Below are 17,708 nucleotides of genomic sequence, written 5' to 3'. Positions count from 1 at the left end.
GAGGACCACAAGCCTCAACTATCAGTGTGAGGTATCCCCAGCCGGGGTGACCGCAGGTGACGTTCCCTGGGTGCCAGTGCCCCTCACTGCTGGAGGAGGAAGGACTCACTCTGGTTTTAAAATAATCAACCTCTGCCCCTGTGGGCTCTGGGAAAAGCCCCGTCCTTACCTGCCAGGCCCCCGCGACGCGTGGGAAGCGCGACAGCCACCGCCACCTCCTCGGAGGGACACAAACCACCAGCAGCCTCTGACCGTAGAGTATTTTGCATCATTTATTTAAATACCTATATTTATGCATTTACAAATTTTCATAGCTCTGTCTGTAGCTTTTTTTCTTTTCTTTTTTTTTTTTTTGTAGACAGTATTGCAAGAAGTCAGCTTCTGTAAAATGAGGTCCATGTATAAAACTATGCAACAGATTGGAGGAAAAAAAACAAAACAAAACAACAACCCGACAAGTTTCCTTTCACACTCTGGAGAATCAGAAACCAAAGTAAGTGACTGAATGGAAAGGGAAAGGGAGAGGAAGGGGTGGGACAGACCAGCCTCAAACCAGTGGCTCTCACACAAGCATTACACACGTCAGTGCTCAGCTACAGGACACGTTTCAGTCGGTGCAATGCCTGTTTGCTAAAGCTTTAGCAGGCACGTAGGTCTCTAATGAAAAAATAGAAGGAAAGGATCCTACACACTGAGAATGCAAAGCCTGGACAGCCTCAGGATCGGTTTTGGGAGACTGCACCGACTTGCCAGCAGTGCATCCTCATCCCAAACTTCATTTTGCATAAAAAGTTCCCTTTAAGAAATCTTAGCATTTAAAAAACCCGGTGTCTGAGCTCTTCTAGCCTCAGTACTCTAAAGAAATCTCTTGAAAAATACCTCCTCTGCTTTCCTCATTTGGAAGCTTCAAAATAATGTTTTGCTTTACCTGATACCAATTGAACAACTCACGGAGTCCCAGCGTTATCTCTGGGAGGAAGAGGCAACAGATATGGCATTGCAAGATATTTACACACATGGTACAAAAATGTCCAAGGGTATGAAAAATCACCAGTTACACAATTTTGCAGCAGCCTCATTTACACCTGTAATTTTATACCATTTATTACATTGTACTAACACACCAGATCCAAAGATGTGCACTCCCTTTAGGACATTCAGGAGTTCCAAATATATTGTGATTGCATAATTCATATTGCACAATTGTATAAAAACATAAATACTAGCTATTCTATTTTTTCTTTTAAATACAAAATACATGTCACATAGTCAAATAATCTTTTCAAGTGCAATTCAGGTGCTCTCTTTAGTCCTTCCAAGAAAAAGGCAATTTTGATAGTTTTGGCACAAAGTTTAACCTCTGTCCCGTGCCAGCAGTTCTAATTACACTCCGTACGCCCCAAGCTGGATAGAGTAGCAGTCATATACATACAGTATAAAACCAGGGTATTTACAGGATGCACAGAAGGTACAGGGAGCAGCCTCGTGTGGGCTCGGAGCTGGGGGATGCTTTGGGTGTCGGGGAGGGGCCGGGACCCCCTGGCCTAGGCCGGCTGCTGCTGCAGGTTCACATTCATGGGCGGGGGGTGGCCGAGGAGGCCGATGCGCTGCTTCTGCTTCCTCTGCTCCGTCATCTGGAAAATTAACAAGTTTGCTCATTAGGCCCCGGTGCTTCCTGTGTGTCAGCTCGCCCAAGGGCTGGCCCTGCCTGTCGGGGTTGGCGTCTCTCCGACCCCACTGCCTGCAGCTAACGGAGCAGGGGCAGCTCCAGCCCTGTGCCCCCTGGGGATGGCCGAGAGCCCAGCCCTGGGCCTGGCTACTGTTCTGCAAGGGAAGAGCTTGGGAGCCTGGCAGCCAGTGGGAATTAGTGCAGAGAGCAGAAACCTCCCCCGTTAGAAATTCCTTGTAACCGGTCCAGCAGCCGAGGCAGACGAGACGGAGAGGGCGGAAAAAAGGGGCGAGCCCTCCAGTCAGGCTGGGAATACCCTTGCCTTTGCTGGAATAGACTCCAGCGCTCCCGGTCTCATCCGGAGCCAGCCAACATCCCTCCCCATCTGCCAAAAGCCAAGGCAGGACTTAACCACCTCACTGCCAGGCAGCCCCACCTCCATCACTGCTTCCCAGCAGATAGAATGTTCCTCTAATCAGGGCAACCAGGAATGGAAAATGGTTTAGGTTTGTTATTACTGATCTTGAGAAACGGCCACAATCCAATGCTCCACTCTGTTTTTTTAAAAGTTTGGGAGGTTCCTGACAACTTACATAAGCTGACACGCCATGTAAGGAACAGCTCCGGAGGGAACAGCTGGATCACTGCACAGCTGGATCACTGCACAGCTGGATCACTGCACAGCTGGATCACTGCACAGCTCCTGCTGTGACCACTGCTCGGCTGCAGCAGTATGGGAGGGGATGCCTTGTCCCTGGACCCCCGAGGGCACGGGGCTCCCCCAGAGCCCTGACACCCACAGGGCTCAACAGCCCACAGCACGTGATCCATGGTGGAATGGAGGCAGTGTGCACCAACAGCCACACTCACATCCCACTCCTGCTGCTCCTCCCCTCAGGCTGAGGGTGCCCAGCAATTGCTTCTCCTGCAACATCTACATCCACCATCTAATTTTTCAGTTTTATGATGTTTAATGACAAATGTCAGCCCATGTAACTGCTTGTGGCAGTAACTCCAGGAGAAGGGACGTGGTGTGAGCATGTTTGGTTCATCTGTAACACACTTAGAGTCACAAATCTTTAAGGCTGGAAAAGACCTTTAAGACTATTGAGTCCAACCATCAACCCAGCACCACCACCATGTTCGTCACTGAACCACTTGAGTGGATTTAGTTCTGGGCAACCTCCATGTGCCACAGGCTGGGCAACGCTGTGCACCCCACGGCTCTCACTCTGTGTCCATTGACACTCATTTAACCACCAGGGAAAGGGCAGAAATACCTTAATTCCTCCTGAGACCGTAATTAAACTTGACCTCAGCCCAGCACCTTGCTCACTGCCTGACCCCAGGGGAGGCAGAGCTGGTATTTTCCCTTTCCAGCAGGATGACCGCAGCCTCCCGGGGCCAGGTCGCTCTTCCCGCTCCCCTGCACCACTCTTCTGGAGTTCTCTTTCCACAAAAGGCTTCCAAGGCTTCTCAGGGAACAGAAACAGGAGGAGAGGGACCTTCCCATTGCTCTCTGGACACACACAAGCTACTCCCTGCTGAACCTTCAACCATTCCTAAGATAACCCACAAGTGGGAATGCAAAGAGGCCACGAGGACTTGGTTCAAAATGCCCATTTACATTAATTAGCTTCACTGAGCAAACCAAGAGTCAGCACTTCACACCACCAATAAAGTAATTCAGAGGACACACGGAATGAAAATGGAAAGAAAAGAGAATAATGAAAAGGGACTGTAGTGGTTATTTTTCATGCTGTGTAGAAAAGGGACAATGCACCCTGATGCAGCTGTTCGTAGATGTGGCTTTAAAAAAAGGGAAGAATAAAGCAACCAAGCATAAATAAGAGGGAGAAATGCAATTGTAGTGTTAATGCAGAACATTATTAATGCTGCACGACACATATGCTTGTGTGGAGGGCACAGGGCAGCGGGAGGGAGCAAGTTACTGCCATCACATTTACCTAGAGAGTGAATCTCTTGCAAAAGCTTTCCAGTGACAGCACACCTGGGCTAACAGGCAATAAAAGCCACACACAGTGTATCTCCAGGGAGCTGCCAGCCCCTGGAATAGTGCTGATGGGATCAAAACACAGCCCCGGGGGCCTGGGGTTCATCTGGGCCGAGCCGGACTCCCCGATAACGCCCGTGACTGCACAGGGGCCACGGCCCTGCTCCAAAGGTCACGGGTGAGCTGGAGCGACCTGCAGGCACAGGGCACAGGTGAGGGGCACGACAGGATCCCAGCTGGACTCCACGTGCCCACGGTGCTGCTCCAGCCCGAGTCACAGCTGTGCTGCCACAGGATCCCGGGGGCGGGGGGGGGGGGTCGTGCCCAGCGGGGTCGGAGTCCAGGAGCGATTCCTCACACCTTCCGACACCGGGGAGGATTTCTGGGTGATTACATCTAATCCCCTGCTGCTGCAGACAATTCTGGGGTAATCTTTCTGCACAGAATTAAAGCGATCAGGATTTTAATGGCTCTGGGTGCACCCTGGGAGAGCAGGCGGGCTGGAGCTCCGGTTCTGACAATTACAGTCTCCAGGAACCTAACGAGCTTGAAGAACAAATGAATGAGAGGTTTTCCCTTTATTTAATTACAAGAAAATAAATACAAATAAAAGTTCCCTGAGTTAGTTCCTTTTCCTGGAGACAGTTCCTGATCAGGAGGAGGGATATACTGGCTTTGGCACATAATTGGAGCATCCTGCATCTTCAGCAGGGCTCTCAATAATGGTACTTAGGGGAATTCCTAAAAGCTATCACCACATTAATGAAGCTGGTTTCCTCTCTTGCTGTTACAGTCAAATAGCTCTCTAAAAGCTAAACCCTTCATTCTTATTTTCACAAAGAGCAAGAAGGGGTTTTAGTGCTTGGTCAGCCAAGAGGGCTGCAAGCTTCAGAAACAAATGTGTCGTGAGCCAGCGCTGGCTGTGGCCGGTGGAAAGACTCCTGGTGACTGCAGACCACTTTGAGTCAGACCCTTCAGCAGGGAGACACAAGACACATGTTTCAAGATAATTGCTTCCAGGCAAAACAGCAAAACCACTGCCCGGCAAGTACTAAAGCCCAGACAAAAGAGCAACTGCCTCTGCCCTCCATCCTCAGACCAACTGGAGCAAGGGGCTCTGTGGCACAGTGCCTGAGAACTAATTACAGCCCAGAGCAGTGAGCCTGTCTGCTCCCAGTCCCACATGTTAATCCCTTCCTTGTGCTCCACGGGGTGTTCGGGAAAAGGGCCCAGCTCCGTCCCCACTGCAGAGCGTGATCGGAAGGCAGGGAGCCGGGATCTGTCAGCACTGCCTTCCAGAGACTCATGTCTCTCTGAAGATAACTGGCTTATGGAGCACGCCAGCCAGCCCGAGCAGAGATGGAAAGCAGAGGCTGGATCAGCACTGGCAGAGCCGTGCCAGCTGTGCCACAGCAGGCAGGGCACGTCTGAGGAGATAATGCCCAAAGCTGTCTGGCCTTTCCTGCCCTGGGCAGCTCTGGGCAGCTCCATCGACTGCCCCAGGTGCAAGTCAGCAATTAATCTTATCCAGTGCTGATACCTATATAAATTTAACTAACTGAACCATCTGGCTCAGGTTATTAATGCACAAAGATAAGCAGCCACCACAAACAGCTCCCGCCAGCGCAGGCAACAGCATTTTCCCTGTTCCTCCCCGTTAAGCTGCAATCCCTACGGACAACACGAGCTCAAGCCCTGCTGCCTGTGTGGCTCTGACAAAGCCATCGCTGGGCTTGGGCTGGGAACCAGCCCCATGATGCCCTCGAGCCCAGCCAAGCCAGGAGTCAACACAAGTCCTCAAAGCCCTGCTGCAGAAAACCTGCTGTGCCAAAAAAACACCTCGAGGTCTGTGGAGCACTCACATGTTACGCAGCAGCAACACATGGTGCAATGCAAAACATCTCGTGGGGATGTCTGTGCTGCAGGCTGGAGTGTGGCAGCAGCCAAATCACATCTGCAGTGGCAGTGAGAGCACAGAGGGACCAACACCAGTAACCACTCGAGCGCTTCTCCAGTTTCTCGGTGGGTTTTGAGGTCCGTGCAGTGACACAGCCCCTGTATCGGTATCACACCCTCTGACTGACAGGAGCCTGCCCAGGTCCTCGGGTTAAAACCCCAAACAACAACACCACCACACACACAGGGTCCCTGCCCCAGCCAGGACTGATTTAAATACATCAGTGGTGATTTTTTCAAGGCAAGTTTTCCCTCTGTGGAGGTGCCCACTTTGGAACACGCTGGTTGGGTCAGCACCAGGCAGGTCAGCTGGGGCATGGGGCCCTGGAGGAACATTTGGTTTGTTCACTTCTTTCCTAAGTTACTTCAGACAAGTTGTCCCTGGGGTTTGCAGAAGCTGTGGAGCTGTGAAACAGCTCTTGGTGTGAGAGGCTGGCAGAGCTGTGTCCTGCCCGTAGGGATGTGAGGCCGCCCATCCGCTCCCTTACCTGATCCTTCAGCTCTGACAGCTGGCCAGAGAGGTTGGTCACGAGCTTCATGGTGGACTCCAACTTCTCCTGCAAGTTCCTCAGCTCGTTCTGCTCCCCTTCTGAGTCACTGCTCACCAGGGACATGGCCCGCATCCGGGGGAACCAGTCCAGGTTTCTCTCCTGGGAATCAACAGCAGGTCACAGTTAGTGTTTGCCAGGTGAAAACCTGCACCCCAGAGAGTGCAGGGCCGAGCACAGACAGAGCTCTAATGACACACGGGGCCATTCCTTGGATACACAGCTCTGCAGTTTCTGAGTTAACTGCATTTGCATCTTACTGGAAAGTGTGCAAAATCGCCTGCTCGGGGCAATGAGGCGCTGCAGCCACGACTGCTGGAAATTAGGGCTGCTCAGTGCCGGCTTCTCCTCCCAGCAACTCACCCCCCAGCCCTTTCCCCTTCACAGACACTAACCCTGGACATTAAATCAGCCCAGATTTCACATCTGGACAAGCATTTCCCACTGCTAGAAATCCACTGCCACCTTGTAATCTTTTCATTTGTGTTTGTGGAACATTTTCTGCTAATAAAGCTGGTGCGTTTTTTTGGTCGAGCGAAGCTTGGTTGTGCTTTCTGATGAAAGAAACCTTGTTCTTCCTGGAAATACTTCCATGTTTGAAATACTTCCCTTTTAATGAAAAAGAAAATCAAAATCTGACTGGTTCAGGCTAAAACAGATACATCATAATGCATCACTTATAGTAAAGTTTTCATTCATCCACAAAGTGGAATATTCTAATATTCCACTTTGCAGTTACTGTTGGGAATGTCAGTGGACACACACTCAGTTTGATGGGCATGTACAGAGGCTCACACATGCACTGTGTACATGCCAGAGATGTTAAAAATAAAAGCAGGAGCGGAACAGAAAGCCACAAGAGAGGAGGAGGGGTGCACACCGCGCCTTGACACCTTACAGTTCAACAGCAAACTGGTTTCCCATCTAGTCTGGTTCTCCTCCCACGCTGGAGATATGCTCTGAAATGGAAGCTAAACTGGGGCTGGCTGAGATAAGGCTGTGTGTGGTCTCACAGGTGACACTGCAACAGCTGGTGAGGCTTTAAAGAAAGCAGAGCTGCTGATGGGCGACTGCAGTGACACCACGGGATGCTGGTAACCAAAAACAATCCCCATCCTGAGTAACGGCGACCAAAGTTCACCCCACTGTGCTGGACAGGCTCTTGCCTGGCTCAGCTGATTTTTAGGGCACGGCAAACTCTCTGGCTTTTTGCCATTCCCAGTCTAAATCTCCAGCTTGAGCACCCCCCCCCCCCCCCCCCCCCCCCGTGCTCCCCCATTCCCAGGAGCATCCATCCTGCTTAAAGCAGGGCTGTGCACCTCTCCACAGAGCTACTGTCACATCCCCTCTGCAATTCAGATGCGATGCCAAGACTCATCAGCTTAAATTAGCTGCTTCTGATGTGCCTGGAGTTTCCTCTTGCTGGGATGAGAATGCAGAAAGCAGGCCCCTTCCCATGCAGGCACCACAGCATCCCCACGTGATACAGAACTGCCAGCAAGGCTGTTTGCTCCTGATCTCTGTTTACAGGGCAGATGGTTTCTGCTAATAAAAGAAAAAAAACTATGTACCAAAAAAATATGCCTTTATCAAGACAAGTGCCAAAATATTTTGGACTTCAGGGAATGCCAGTCCCACAATTAAGGTTTAATAGTAGGAACAGGCAACATTTCACTGCTTTCTTCCAGCTGTAGTAAAACCCTCATTAGGGAGGAAAGGGCAGCTCAGCACTCATGCTCGGGTCCAGCAGCTCCCCACCCAGGGAAAACAAACTAAACCAACTGTTCTCAGCCCTCTGTTCCTCCAGGCTGGAGGTTTTCAAGGACAAAACAAATTAGACTAAAATGCAGTCTGTATTTGTAGGTTTGCCTGGACCCTCAGGCCCATGTCCTGAGGTTTCTAGGCAGACATGAGAGCCCTGAAGCACCTTTCTTGCTCCAGAAATATTATTATTCTCTTCCTTCCCAAAAAGGTGAGCTTTCCAAGGCCATCCCCAGAGCACTCCCAGGCCCCATCCTTGAGAAGGATGAAGGGGGTGAGGGAAGCATCAACCTTCCCTACCTGCAGTGTGTTATTAATGAATACCCAAGCACTTTCAGGGTTACTTTGCAATAAAAGCAAATGCTGTTGCAGAGGCTGCAACTCGATCGTTCCAGGCCCCGGAGGTGCTGGGCAGTCTCAGCTGGGGAACTCAAACCAGCACCCACAGCTCCTGCAGGCTCCTCACAGGTTTCAGACTCTGGGTTTCTGAAAGCCCCAGCTCTCAAAGTTGGTAAATCTTGGCTTTGATTTGGAAAACCAACAAAGCACCTCTCTAATTCTCACGGCAGTGGTCAAAGATTGAAACCAAAACTCCATGTGAACTCCGAGGGCTGAGGAATGAGAATGCTGACAAAAAGGAGACACAGCCCTCCTGGGCCCCTGCCGAGATGGAGAACAGGGCTCACTGTTCACCTGGAACTGGCAATACCCCTGCTAAGTGCTGATCCACCCGTGGAAGAGTTAATGGGGCACCTGGAAAGTCCCTGTGCAGAGACAGAGTGACAGTGACAGGCATAGGCAAGGACCTGGACATCACTCTGCCCACCCATGTCATTGAGCTGCATGTGATCTGCTTCCCCATTCCCATTCCATGTAGCTCATCAGCACCACTCAAACCCAGTATTTATCTGGACATGTCCAGCTGCCACCCAGCAAGAAATAAGGGAGTGTCCCCCCACATGGCCTGGGAAAACACCCTGAGGTGAGGGGCCATGGGGACAGGGGTGCAGGTAACACTGGCCCAGTGCTGCTGCCCTTGGTGGTGCTGGGACCCTCCGGAGAGGGCAGCAGGGAAGCTGCCTGCACACAGGGGCACACCTCCTCCTGCACACACTATCCTGCAATCCCACCACTCTGCATTTCCATGGGAAACCTTCAGCCTGTTCTTCAGCCTCCCCCAGCCCTGCAGAGAGGAGCTGGATGTGACCAACCTACCGACACAGACTGTGGTCTGAACACCCGCCCCTGGCCCTGCTGGGGGGCCTGGGGGTGTTTTCTTATAACCAAACAAACACTGATGCCTGAAGCAGAGCTGGTGCGAACAGAACTGGGCAGGAATGCTGGGAGGTCAGGGGCTGTCCAGGAATGCTGGGAGGTCAGGGGCTGTCCAGCCCCTGGCACTGCCCCGGACAATGCTGCCATCCAAGGGTCAATCAAAGATTTATATCTCACGATCTAGTTTCTGCTGAACTTCAGCTCGACACCCACGGGGCGCCTCTAAAGACACAGCGCCACGTCCCTCGCGGCGGCTCTGGAAGCGTTTCAGAGGCACCAAGTGAGCCGTGAAGGGAAGGGCTGCCCCGTGATCCCCGAGGGGCTGCTGGCACCCACACAGCGACACTGTTCTGCACTGTCTGCTGCACTCCTGCCAGGGCTCCTGGTGTGCCAGGCTCCCTCTTCCCGGCACCGGCAGCTCCCGCCGCAGCAGCCGGAGCGAGCGGAGCTGCTGCCGGAAGGCCCTGACCGCAAGGGCTGGGTTTCGGGTTAGCTCTTTTCTAGGTAAAGTTGGAAAAGTCCCTCTTGTAAAGCTCAGTCTCAGACACGGGGGTGATGCTGACCGTCCACGCCTGGAAATGAGAAAAAGAGGAAGCGGTGCTGCATGATGCACATGCAATTCATTCTGAGAAGTGTTGGCTCCTCCCGGCTTCTGCCGAAGAGTTGGTTCTAGGAAAGGCTCTGAGGCAACCTCAGCGTGAGCCGTGCCAGGAGAGCACCAGCCCTGCTCCCGGGGCACGGGACGGTGCTCACGGCAGGGATCGGGGCTCCCCCCCCCTGCTGGTGCCCCAAGGACTCGCTGCTGCTCTCCTGGGTGTCCATTTACCCAGCTTTCTCTGTGCATAACAGTTATGGGGTGCTAAGGGCTAGCTCAATGCTCTCCAAAATAAATCCCTACAGCTGCCAGCAGAAGGCTGCCCAGCAGCATCATTTACAGAATCACAGGATCATTCAGGGTGGAAAAGACCTCCAAGATCGAGTCCAGCCTGTGACCCATCCCCACCTTGTCAACCACACCAGAGCACTGAGTGCCTCATCCAGTTGTTTCTTGAACACAAGCAGGGGAAGGTGAGAGCAGCAAATTTCAGTTTCTGTCATGTGAAGTTAAAAATCAGACCCACACATCTAATAAACAGCTTTGTGAAGCAGTTCGAAAATTAATCTGTTTGTTTGTGGTGAGATAGGAATCCTCCTGGGTCTTTTCTGTCCTTCCTGGAAAAAGCCCCACATCAGGTTCTTTCTCTACTGCAAAGGGCTCACCATCACTTCTTCCACACTGAGCTGCACTTCTCCCCTCTGCATAAAAACCAGCACTTGACACTGTCCCTCTGTCCCTCCTCCACACTCAGAGCCTTTTCAACTCCTCACACGCTCCATGTCATTAACCAGGAGGCTCACGACAGGGTTTATGGTGTAACAACCTCCTCTGCACTGGTGCCACAGGTTAAATACCTAAGTGCCACTTACACTGGTGCAGAGCAGGGAACCTGGAGACAGACACCATTCCCAAAGTGGAGGATGACCGTGTCCCTGCATGAAGGGATCCTCCCTGGCCATCCCTGGGAGTTCTGCTGCAGGTGACTCACTCGAGCTGAGCCAAGCACCACCCAGCCTGAGGGGCTGCAGGGCACGGCCCTGCTGGGGATCCCTGAAGGCCACATCCTGACTCCTGCTGGAAGGACAAGGCCACCTCTCCACACCAACCCCCTCTGGGTGTTTGAATCCCCGTTTGGGGTGGGCCACATTACACCACCACATTCCAGGGGCTCACGGCTGCGGCACTGCCGGGAGGGAGGCGGCGGCAGCGGTGACTCAGGACAGCTCAGCCCAGCCCGGGACACTCCTGGGCACACACGGCCCCCCGGGGCTCTCTGGTCCACCCAGCCCCATGGACCCAGCGGTTCATGTTCCCCATTGTGTCACCCCTGATGGTTTCCCCTCTCCCAGGCAGGCGCTGGCAGAGCTCCAGGAGCGAGGACACGGCACCCACCCTGCCAGCTGTTTGAGACCCACCCAAACCCCAGCACATCATGAAAACATCCCATTCCCCACACCTGGCCCCAAGCTTTGCTCCTGCTTTCATCCATCCAGGCCCTTTTCCTTCCACACGTTCAGCCAAAGGGAAACCTTTGCCTGGTCTGTGGAGATGCCCAAGATTCCCAGCATGGATACCGGGTGGTTTATCAGGGAAAACCAAGCACTGGGCCACTGTGAGGTTACTGCCAGCATCCTGCAGCCCACCACAGGGCAGCCAGCTCACACACCTCCCAAGAATCTCAGGATGGTTTGGGTTGGAAGGGACCTTAGAGATCATCTCATCCCACCCCCTGCCATGGGCAGGGACACCTTCCACTAGCCCAGGTTGCTCCAAGCCCCGTCCGACCTGGCCTTGGACACTTCCAGGGATGGGGCAGCCACAGTTTCTCTGGGCAGCCACAGTTTCTCTGGGCACCCTGTGCCAGTGCTGGGGAAGTGAGGTTAACAAACCATTTCTCCCTGTGCAGCTCCTGGTTTGCACCTTAACCATGATTCCAAGGGTGGAACAAGTTCTTTCGCTATCTGAACACGAAGCTCAGCCCGTGCCTATGACACAGTGTTTCCAGCAGCCCAGGGCCTGCTGCCAAACACACCTCTTGGCTCTTCCATGCCTCTGCCATTATTTGTTGATTAACCCTGTAATTATATTGGCTAACTCTGGCTAGATGTCTCAAGATGCAGTTTGTTGGGAGGACACCACCAAGTTCAGCACTGTCAGCTCCAGTTCACATCCTCACCTCCTCAGTCCTCCTCTCCCCCTCCCAGTCTGCACCAGCATCACTGTGACTGGGAGCCCCAAACCCCCAGTTTCATCATCTACAACAGTTATTTGCACAGGCTGTTCTCTACTGGTTTGCAAAGTATAGATATGACAAATCTTTCCTATTTGACTTTGCCCCCAGGTACAGGATTTCCAGGCACAAATGTCAGATGAACATAACTAAGTTTTAACACTTTCTCAGACTCTAATTTCACGTGTACACATCTTTCACCAGTGCTGGAATCATTAAGCCCCTTTTGAAATGTCCCAGTTGTGAAGCATCATGGCCTGCCCTTGTCATGCCTGCAGGTGCTGCAGTCCAAACCCAGTCCTGGCCACCTCCTGCTGAATTCTATTTCATGGAGAGCCTGGGACAGTCACCCTTCAAAGCCATCATGACCTGAGCCTCCTGCAGGTGCTGAATCCCACACTCCTGCTGGGTTTCAGAGCATAGTGACTGTCAGGGCCAATGTTTAACTCCTTAGGAGAGGTTTCAACTCCAGCTTGCACTTCTGGAAGGACATAGTGACACTGACTGACGGAACCTTGTCTTTGATTACCAGGAAGCTCTGCCTTGGCACAAAATCACACTCAAACCAGGAATCAGAAACACTTTCCATTACAGCAGAGACCTCAAGAGACAAGGAAAAAAGCCTAATAATATAGTTAAATCTCTAGGTTTTTACACAGAGGCGAATTAGGTCACAAAAGGAAGTCTGTAGCCTTCATTTCCATTCCAAATTTCTTTAAGGATATCTCTGCCATCACTCCTATTTGTAAATGGTTCATTTTCAAATGACAACACAATCCAGACGGGACTCAGCACCCTCGCTCTGGATCTTGGAACTTGGGCAACCCTCACACCTCTGCCTCATTTTTGTAATAAAGGGTGTTAATGACACAGATCCTGCCTGGATTAAAAACCTGTGGAAACTGCAGGAGCTCGGCAGGAAGCTTTGTGCTGGAAACTTTTCCAAAGCAGCCTTTATTTTTTAATAAGTACATCTGTGTCACAAAGCCCCCGACAGTGGCTCGAGCCCACATGGATCAAGGTGCAGCTCAGGGTATGCAAGAGCTGGGCATGCAAATATTTGTCTGTGCTGTGACAGCCCATGCAGCTGCCTGCAGACAGCTTAGGAATGCACACAAAACCCAAGTGCCTGTGTGGTTTTCTATGTATCGAGCTGCAGAGTGAGAAATTTTACATATTCTAAATGCCTGCACACAGCTGGTTGTGGCAGAGCTCTGCCAAGGCCCTGGTGACAGCTGTGCTGGCCAGGCTGCCACAGCCACTGCAGGCAAAGGCAGAAAACTCCAGGAGGAATTCTCAAGACAGGCTGGGAAGATAAGCCCTTTAAATGAACTAATCTGCAGGGAGTTGCAGCGAGTTCACATTAGTCATCTGGGTGTGGATGTCAATGTCTGGCCAAGGCGATAAGTGGATCCCCCCTCCCACACACAGGGTGTTATTCAGACATCACCTGATCTTCCCTGGTGACTACAAAGCCACAGGAATCGGGGGGCCTTTGTTCCTGGGAAACACGGGAGGCTCTGGGCTGCCAGCTCTGCAGCACCATCAGCATCCTTCCCACATAAACACCCCTCACAGGACATGGATCCATCCTGATGTCCCACTACCTGCAGTGCCCATCTGGAGGGATGAAGCCAGGTGGGAAGTTCAGTCAGGAGAGCTTTATAAACACCGGGAATTAAAGAGCATCTCTGCTACCAAGAGATGTTTTCTCACATCCTGCAGCACTGCCTGTGCTATTAAATCCATATTTGGAGGTGGCTCGAGGATGCATTTCAAAGGGGAGCTGCTCCATGCCAAGCTGCTGAAACCCATTTGCCATCTCCTGACATGCACGAGGTTCCAGGGAAGGGACTGCAGGGCAGGGATGAGTCAGGGCAGCAGCTCGGGTGTGACCACACGCTCAGCTCCCCCAGCGGCCCCATTCCCCCCTGCACTGCTCCAGTGACTCCCAGCAAAGATTCCTAAGATATCCCAAGTTTTACACAGTCTATCACAGCAGGCACATGCTCACCTTGCTGATGAAAGGGAATATTATCCCTATTTACCGGGGGAAAAGCTGGCAGTGAATTCCAGCCTCCGATCACAGCCTGGACGTGCAGCTACAAGCCCAGGGCAGCCCAGCCCACATGGGACCAAAGCAAACCATCCCGAGCTCACAGACCCACCAACAGACCCACCCTGGCACCAGAACATCCTGGCACTGGGAGCTGCGGGGCTGCAAGCTCACAGCCACACATCAGCACTGTCAGTGCAGTGCATCAGATTCTGTTTTACACAATCCCAGAAGCCCAGAATGGTTTGGGTTGGAAGGGACCTTAAATCACACCCAGTCCCACCTCCTGCCACGGGCAGGGACACCTTCCACTAGCCCAGGTTGCTCAGGTCAGATCACTGCTTTTTTTTTTTTTTCTAGTTTTGATTTTTTGGTCAGTCTTACAGTGCTCAAAATGCTTCTAAAGATTCAACTCTGTTTTTAAGTGTACCTGTTGACTTCTTTCCACACGCTGTGTTTAAACTTAATGAGCTTCTGTCCATGAAGAAATAAAAAATTCATTAAAGAATTGTAGTTAATCATTGATTTTCAAGGCTACCATTTCTTTTCATGTGGGGTCAGGCTCCTGCAGAGTGCAGGATGAACACTATGGGCCTGATCTAGCTCTGCCATATCCAGTGCAGTGGGAATCCTCCAAACTGCCTTTCTACACACATTATTTATAGTCAAGAAAACATCAAAATTCAAGATCACTCAAAGCTCCTGAATATTCACTAACCTCCATAAATGAAGCTGTCCAGGATTCTTTTGATACCACAATGCTTAAAATATTTTTAAAGCACTGTACAAGCAGCACTGGATGCAACTCGCAAACTGATGGTGGATATAATTTTAGTCTCCTAAATTCTTCATTTTTTTTACTCTTCTGTGATGTTGGAACAACCCACAAATACTAAATGGCAAAGGGAATTTTTTAAATTCTATTTTTAATTTTTTTCCTTTCAATTGTTAAAGGGCATAAATCCAAGAGTTTTCTCAAGATATTTTGTTGGGAGTCAGAGCACAGGTGAAACACTTGAGGTGTGTTGTGCCATCACAGGAGATGATCTGGGCATGTGATATTTCCTACCCTCAACTCCTAAAAATGGGAATAAAGTGCAGCTGAGCGATGGTCCCACCTGACAGCCCATGGCAAAGCCATGCCCCATCTTTGTCATTATCCAAGATGTTACAGTGCCACCTTCAGTCTGAAATACGGGAAGAAAATCCCTTTAAAACCCAGCCATGCCCTAAGGAGGCTCCCCAGGAGAATCTGGTGGCTGGGGACATGACTCAACCACAGGTTCCCACTGGATCCCATCACTTCCACGGGTTAATCTCAACCTTGGGAATCACGCACATATTTAAGGCTTTTCCTTGGCCTGTCCTTCTGGATTCATGGGACTTTGCCCAGAGAGGCTGAGGTTGTGGACTCCCCATCCCTGCAAGTGTCCAAGGCCAGGTTGGACGGGGCTTGGAGCAACCTGGGCTGGTGGAAGGTGTCCCTGCCCATGGCAGGGGGTGGAATTGGATGATCCTGAGGGTCCCTTCCAACCCAAACCGTTCTGGGATTCTATGAAGACAGAAGGCTTGAGTACTATATGGACCAGGCCCCAAGCCACCCCTAGATACATCTTAAACAGAAGAAAACATTTGACTCTTACAGAAGGATTTGAAACAGGTCTGGTGCAGAAACAGATTCATCACGTTTTACATCCAGATCTTCTCGGGCAGAAAGGGATGTTTTTAATGTTAAAGGATAATGGAAAGAAATTGCTCCCAATTTGCAGAATAAGCTTTGCCAAATCACTCCTAAGGAATACAAGGACTGCTGAGAACTCTGGAGTCAGGACACAGCTCCCTGAGCCCTGGACACGCCGGGGCTGTGTCGTGACTGACCACTGAGGTGCAAACCAAATTCCCTTCCTATTCCACACCCCACCCATTCAAAAGCACCTGGGGAGACCCTGCTGTCAGTTCTCCACTGAAAACTGGCTCATGAAACACAAAACCCCCATCAGCTACAGACACACTCCAAACCTCCACCTAGAGCACATGGTTACATCAAACTGCATCTGCATGAGACACTTGGGCTATGCATAATTTATCCCTATTCCCATCCACACAGTAATTAGCCCTTGCTGACACTTAATGAATGGGAACTCTGATAAAAGTTCTCAAGTTTTTGTGTTTCATGCAAACATATTCAATGACTAATTTTTGGCTCTTATCTAATTTGAACTGTATCTGAAGTAATCTGAAATAATAAATTGGTAGTTAACTGAAACTTTTTTTTAAACTAGTTTTAACAGCAGCAAAAACCACAACACAAAATTGTCTTTTCTAAGCAAAAAACCACAACACAAAATTGTTTTTTTCTAAGCAAAAACACTTCAGAAGTGCAGTGCTTCCCCCTTGAAGTCATGCATGCTGCGGGGGGATAAAGAAAGGGAGCAATACAATCAGCCAGGCTGGAAGGCAGCAGTGATGCACTTGGTTATCTCACTGTGCTAATCCTCTATCAGGTGACTGCTCACAAGATTTCTTTAAGCCCTCATTACTGAGGCAGGAATCCAGAACTAGGACGGACACTTTGGTGACCCCAAAATAACGTGTTTGACCTGCCCGAGGTCTCGGGGGGATTTACAGCCCGGCTGGGACACGGCGGGTCGCCCACTCAAAGCCTGCTGGGACCTCTGGCAGGAGGGCTAAAGGCAAGGCAGAAAAGTGTTCTGCTCTTGAAAAAATCTGAAATGCTATAAATCAAACAGCTTTTGCTCCCCAGCCAGAAGACACACAAATTAGTGATTGGGGTTTCGGATCTAATTCCACGAGCTCTGAACCCGCAGCTTGGCAGAGATGAGGCTTTTAATTCTCTCATTAAAAGCTCTTCCAATTGTGTAGATATTAATTGTAGTTCTTTCCAATAATAAGCTCAAATCATATGACAATAAATCCTACAAGTCAGTTGGAGGTATTTAAACCAGGATAGGTTATAACCTGTTTGTTGTGCTTCAGACACTTCCACCAGGCTGAAAATACTCTCCATAAATGTGGATTTAAGACAGAACAGCTTCTCTTCACCTGATTTAAAACCAGGGAGGCTACCTGGCTGTCACCACTCACTGGCACCTGCTCCAGCACACACAGACTGTGATGGAGGTTGGGAAGTCACAGGTACAGTGACAAAATAAATCCAACATAGAGCACTACACCTACCAAATATTCCAGCAGATCGGGCTAATCTATTAAAAATCAGCAAAACTCCAAACTCACCTTGATCATTTCTGCCACGTAACTCTCTGGTCCTGTGTATTCTGTGGAATCTTTGACTTTCACTAACACAATAAAGCACAGATAGTGCCACATGTTGTGCTCCTCTTTGATGTGCTCTTCAAACGTGACTGTCTTGTTGTCAAACTTATCTCTCTCCAAACCTACGAGAGGGACACAGGTACAACCCTCAGTGCTGCCCAGCTGGGGACCAGCAAAAGGAGTTCTAAGGACAAAGCTCATTTCTACAGGCTGCTACACCTGTTAAAGTCACAACCATTCTGGAATGGACACTGAATAACAGGGGTAAACTCTGACAAATGCCCAGGAAGAGAAGAGGGGAAGGGGA

At 50.6% G+C, this 17,708-nt stretch overlaps 1 protein-coding gene across 13 annotated transcripts in view; it reads right to left on the bottom strand.

Moving 5' to 3' along the window:
* Nucleotides 1-254: 254 nt before the first annotated feature.
* ITPR1 (inositol 1,4,5-trisphosphate receptor type 1) overlaps nucleotides 255-17,708 on the bottom strand; it is a 163,015-nt gene continuing 145,561 nt past the window's right edge. For all 13 annotated transcript variants that reach the window (XM_027640858.1, XM_027640854.1, XM_027640855.1 and 10 more), the window contains 3 exons: nucleotides 17,363-17,523; nucleotides 6,128-6,289; nucleotides 255-1,634 (listed from right to left, as the gene is read on the bottom strand). In XM_027640858.1, coding sequence (XP_027496659.1) covers nucleotides 1,545-1,634; nucleotides 6,128-6,289; nucleotides 17,363-17,523 — 413 coding nt within the window. In that variant the 3' untranslated portion in view covers nucleotides 255-1,544. The remainder of the gene's footprint in view (nucleotides 1,635-6,127; nucleotides 6,290-17,362; nucleotides 17,524-17,708) is intronic.

The sequence above is a fragment of the Corapipo altera genome, unplaced genomic scaffold (genome assembly GCF_003945725.1).
Source record: "Corapipo altera isolate COAL_440 unplaced genomic scaffold, ASM394572v1 55, whole genome shotgun sequence".
In the NCBI taxonomy this organism is placed as follows: Eukaryota; Metazoa; Chordata; class Aves; order Passeriformes; family Pipridae; genus Corapipo; species Corapipo altera.
The sequence above is the reverse complement of the archived record's forward strand: the minus strand, read 5'-3'. Positions and strand labels throughout refer to the sequence as shown.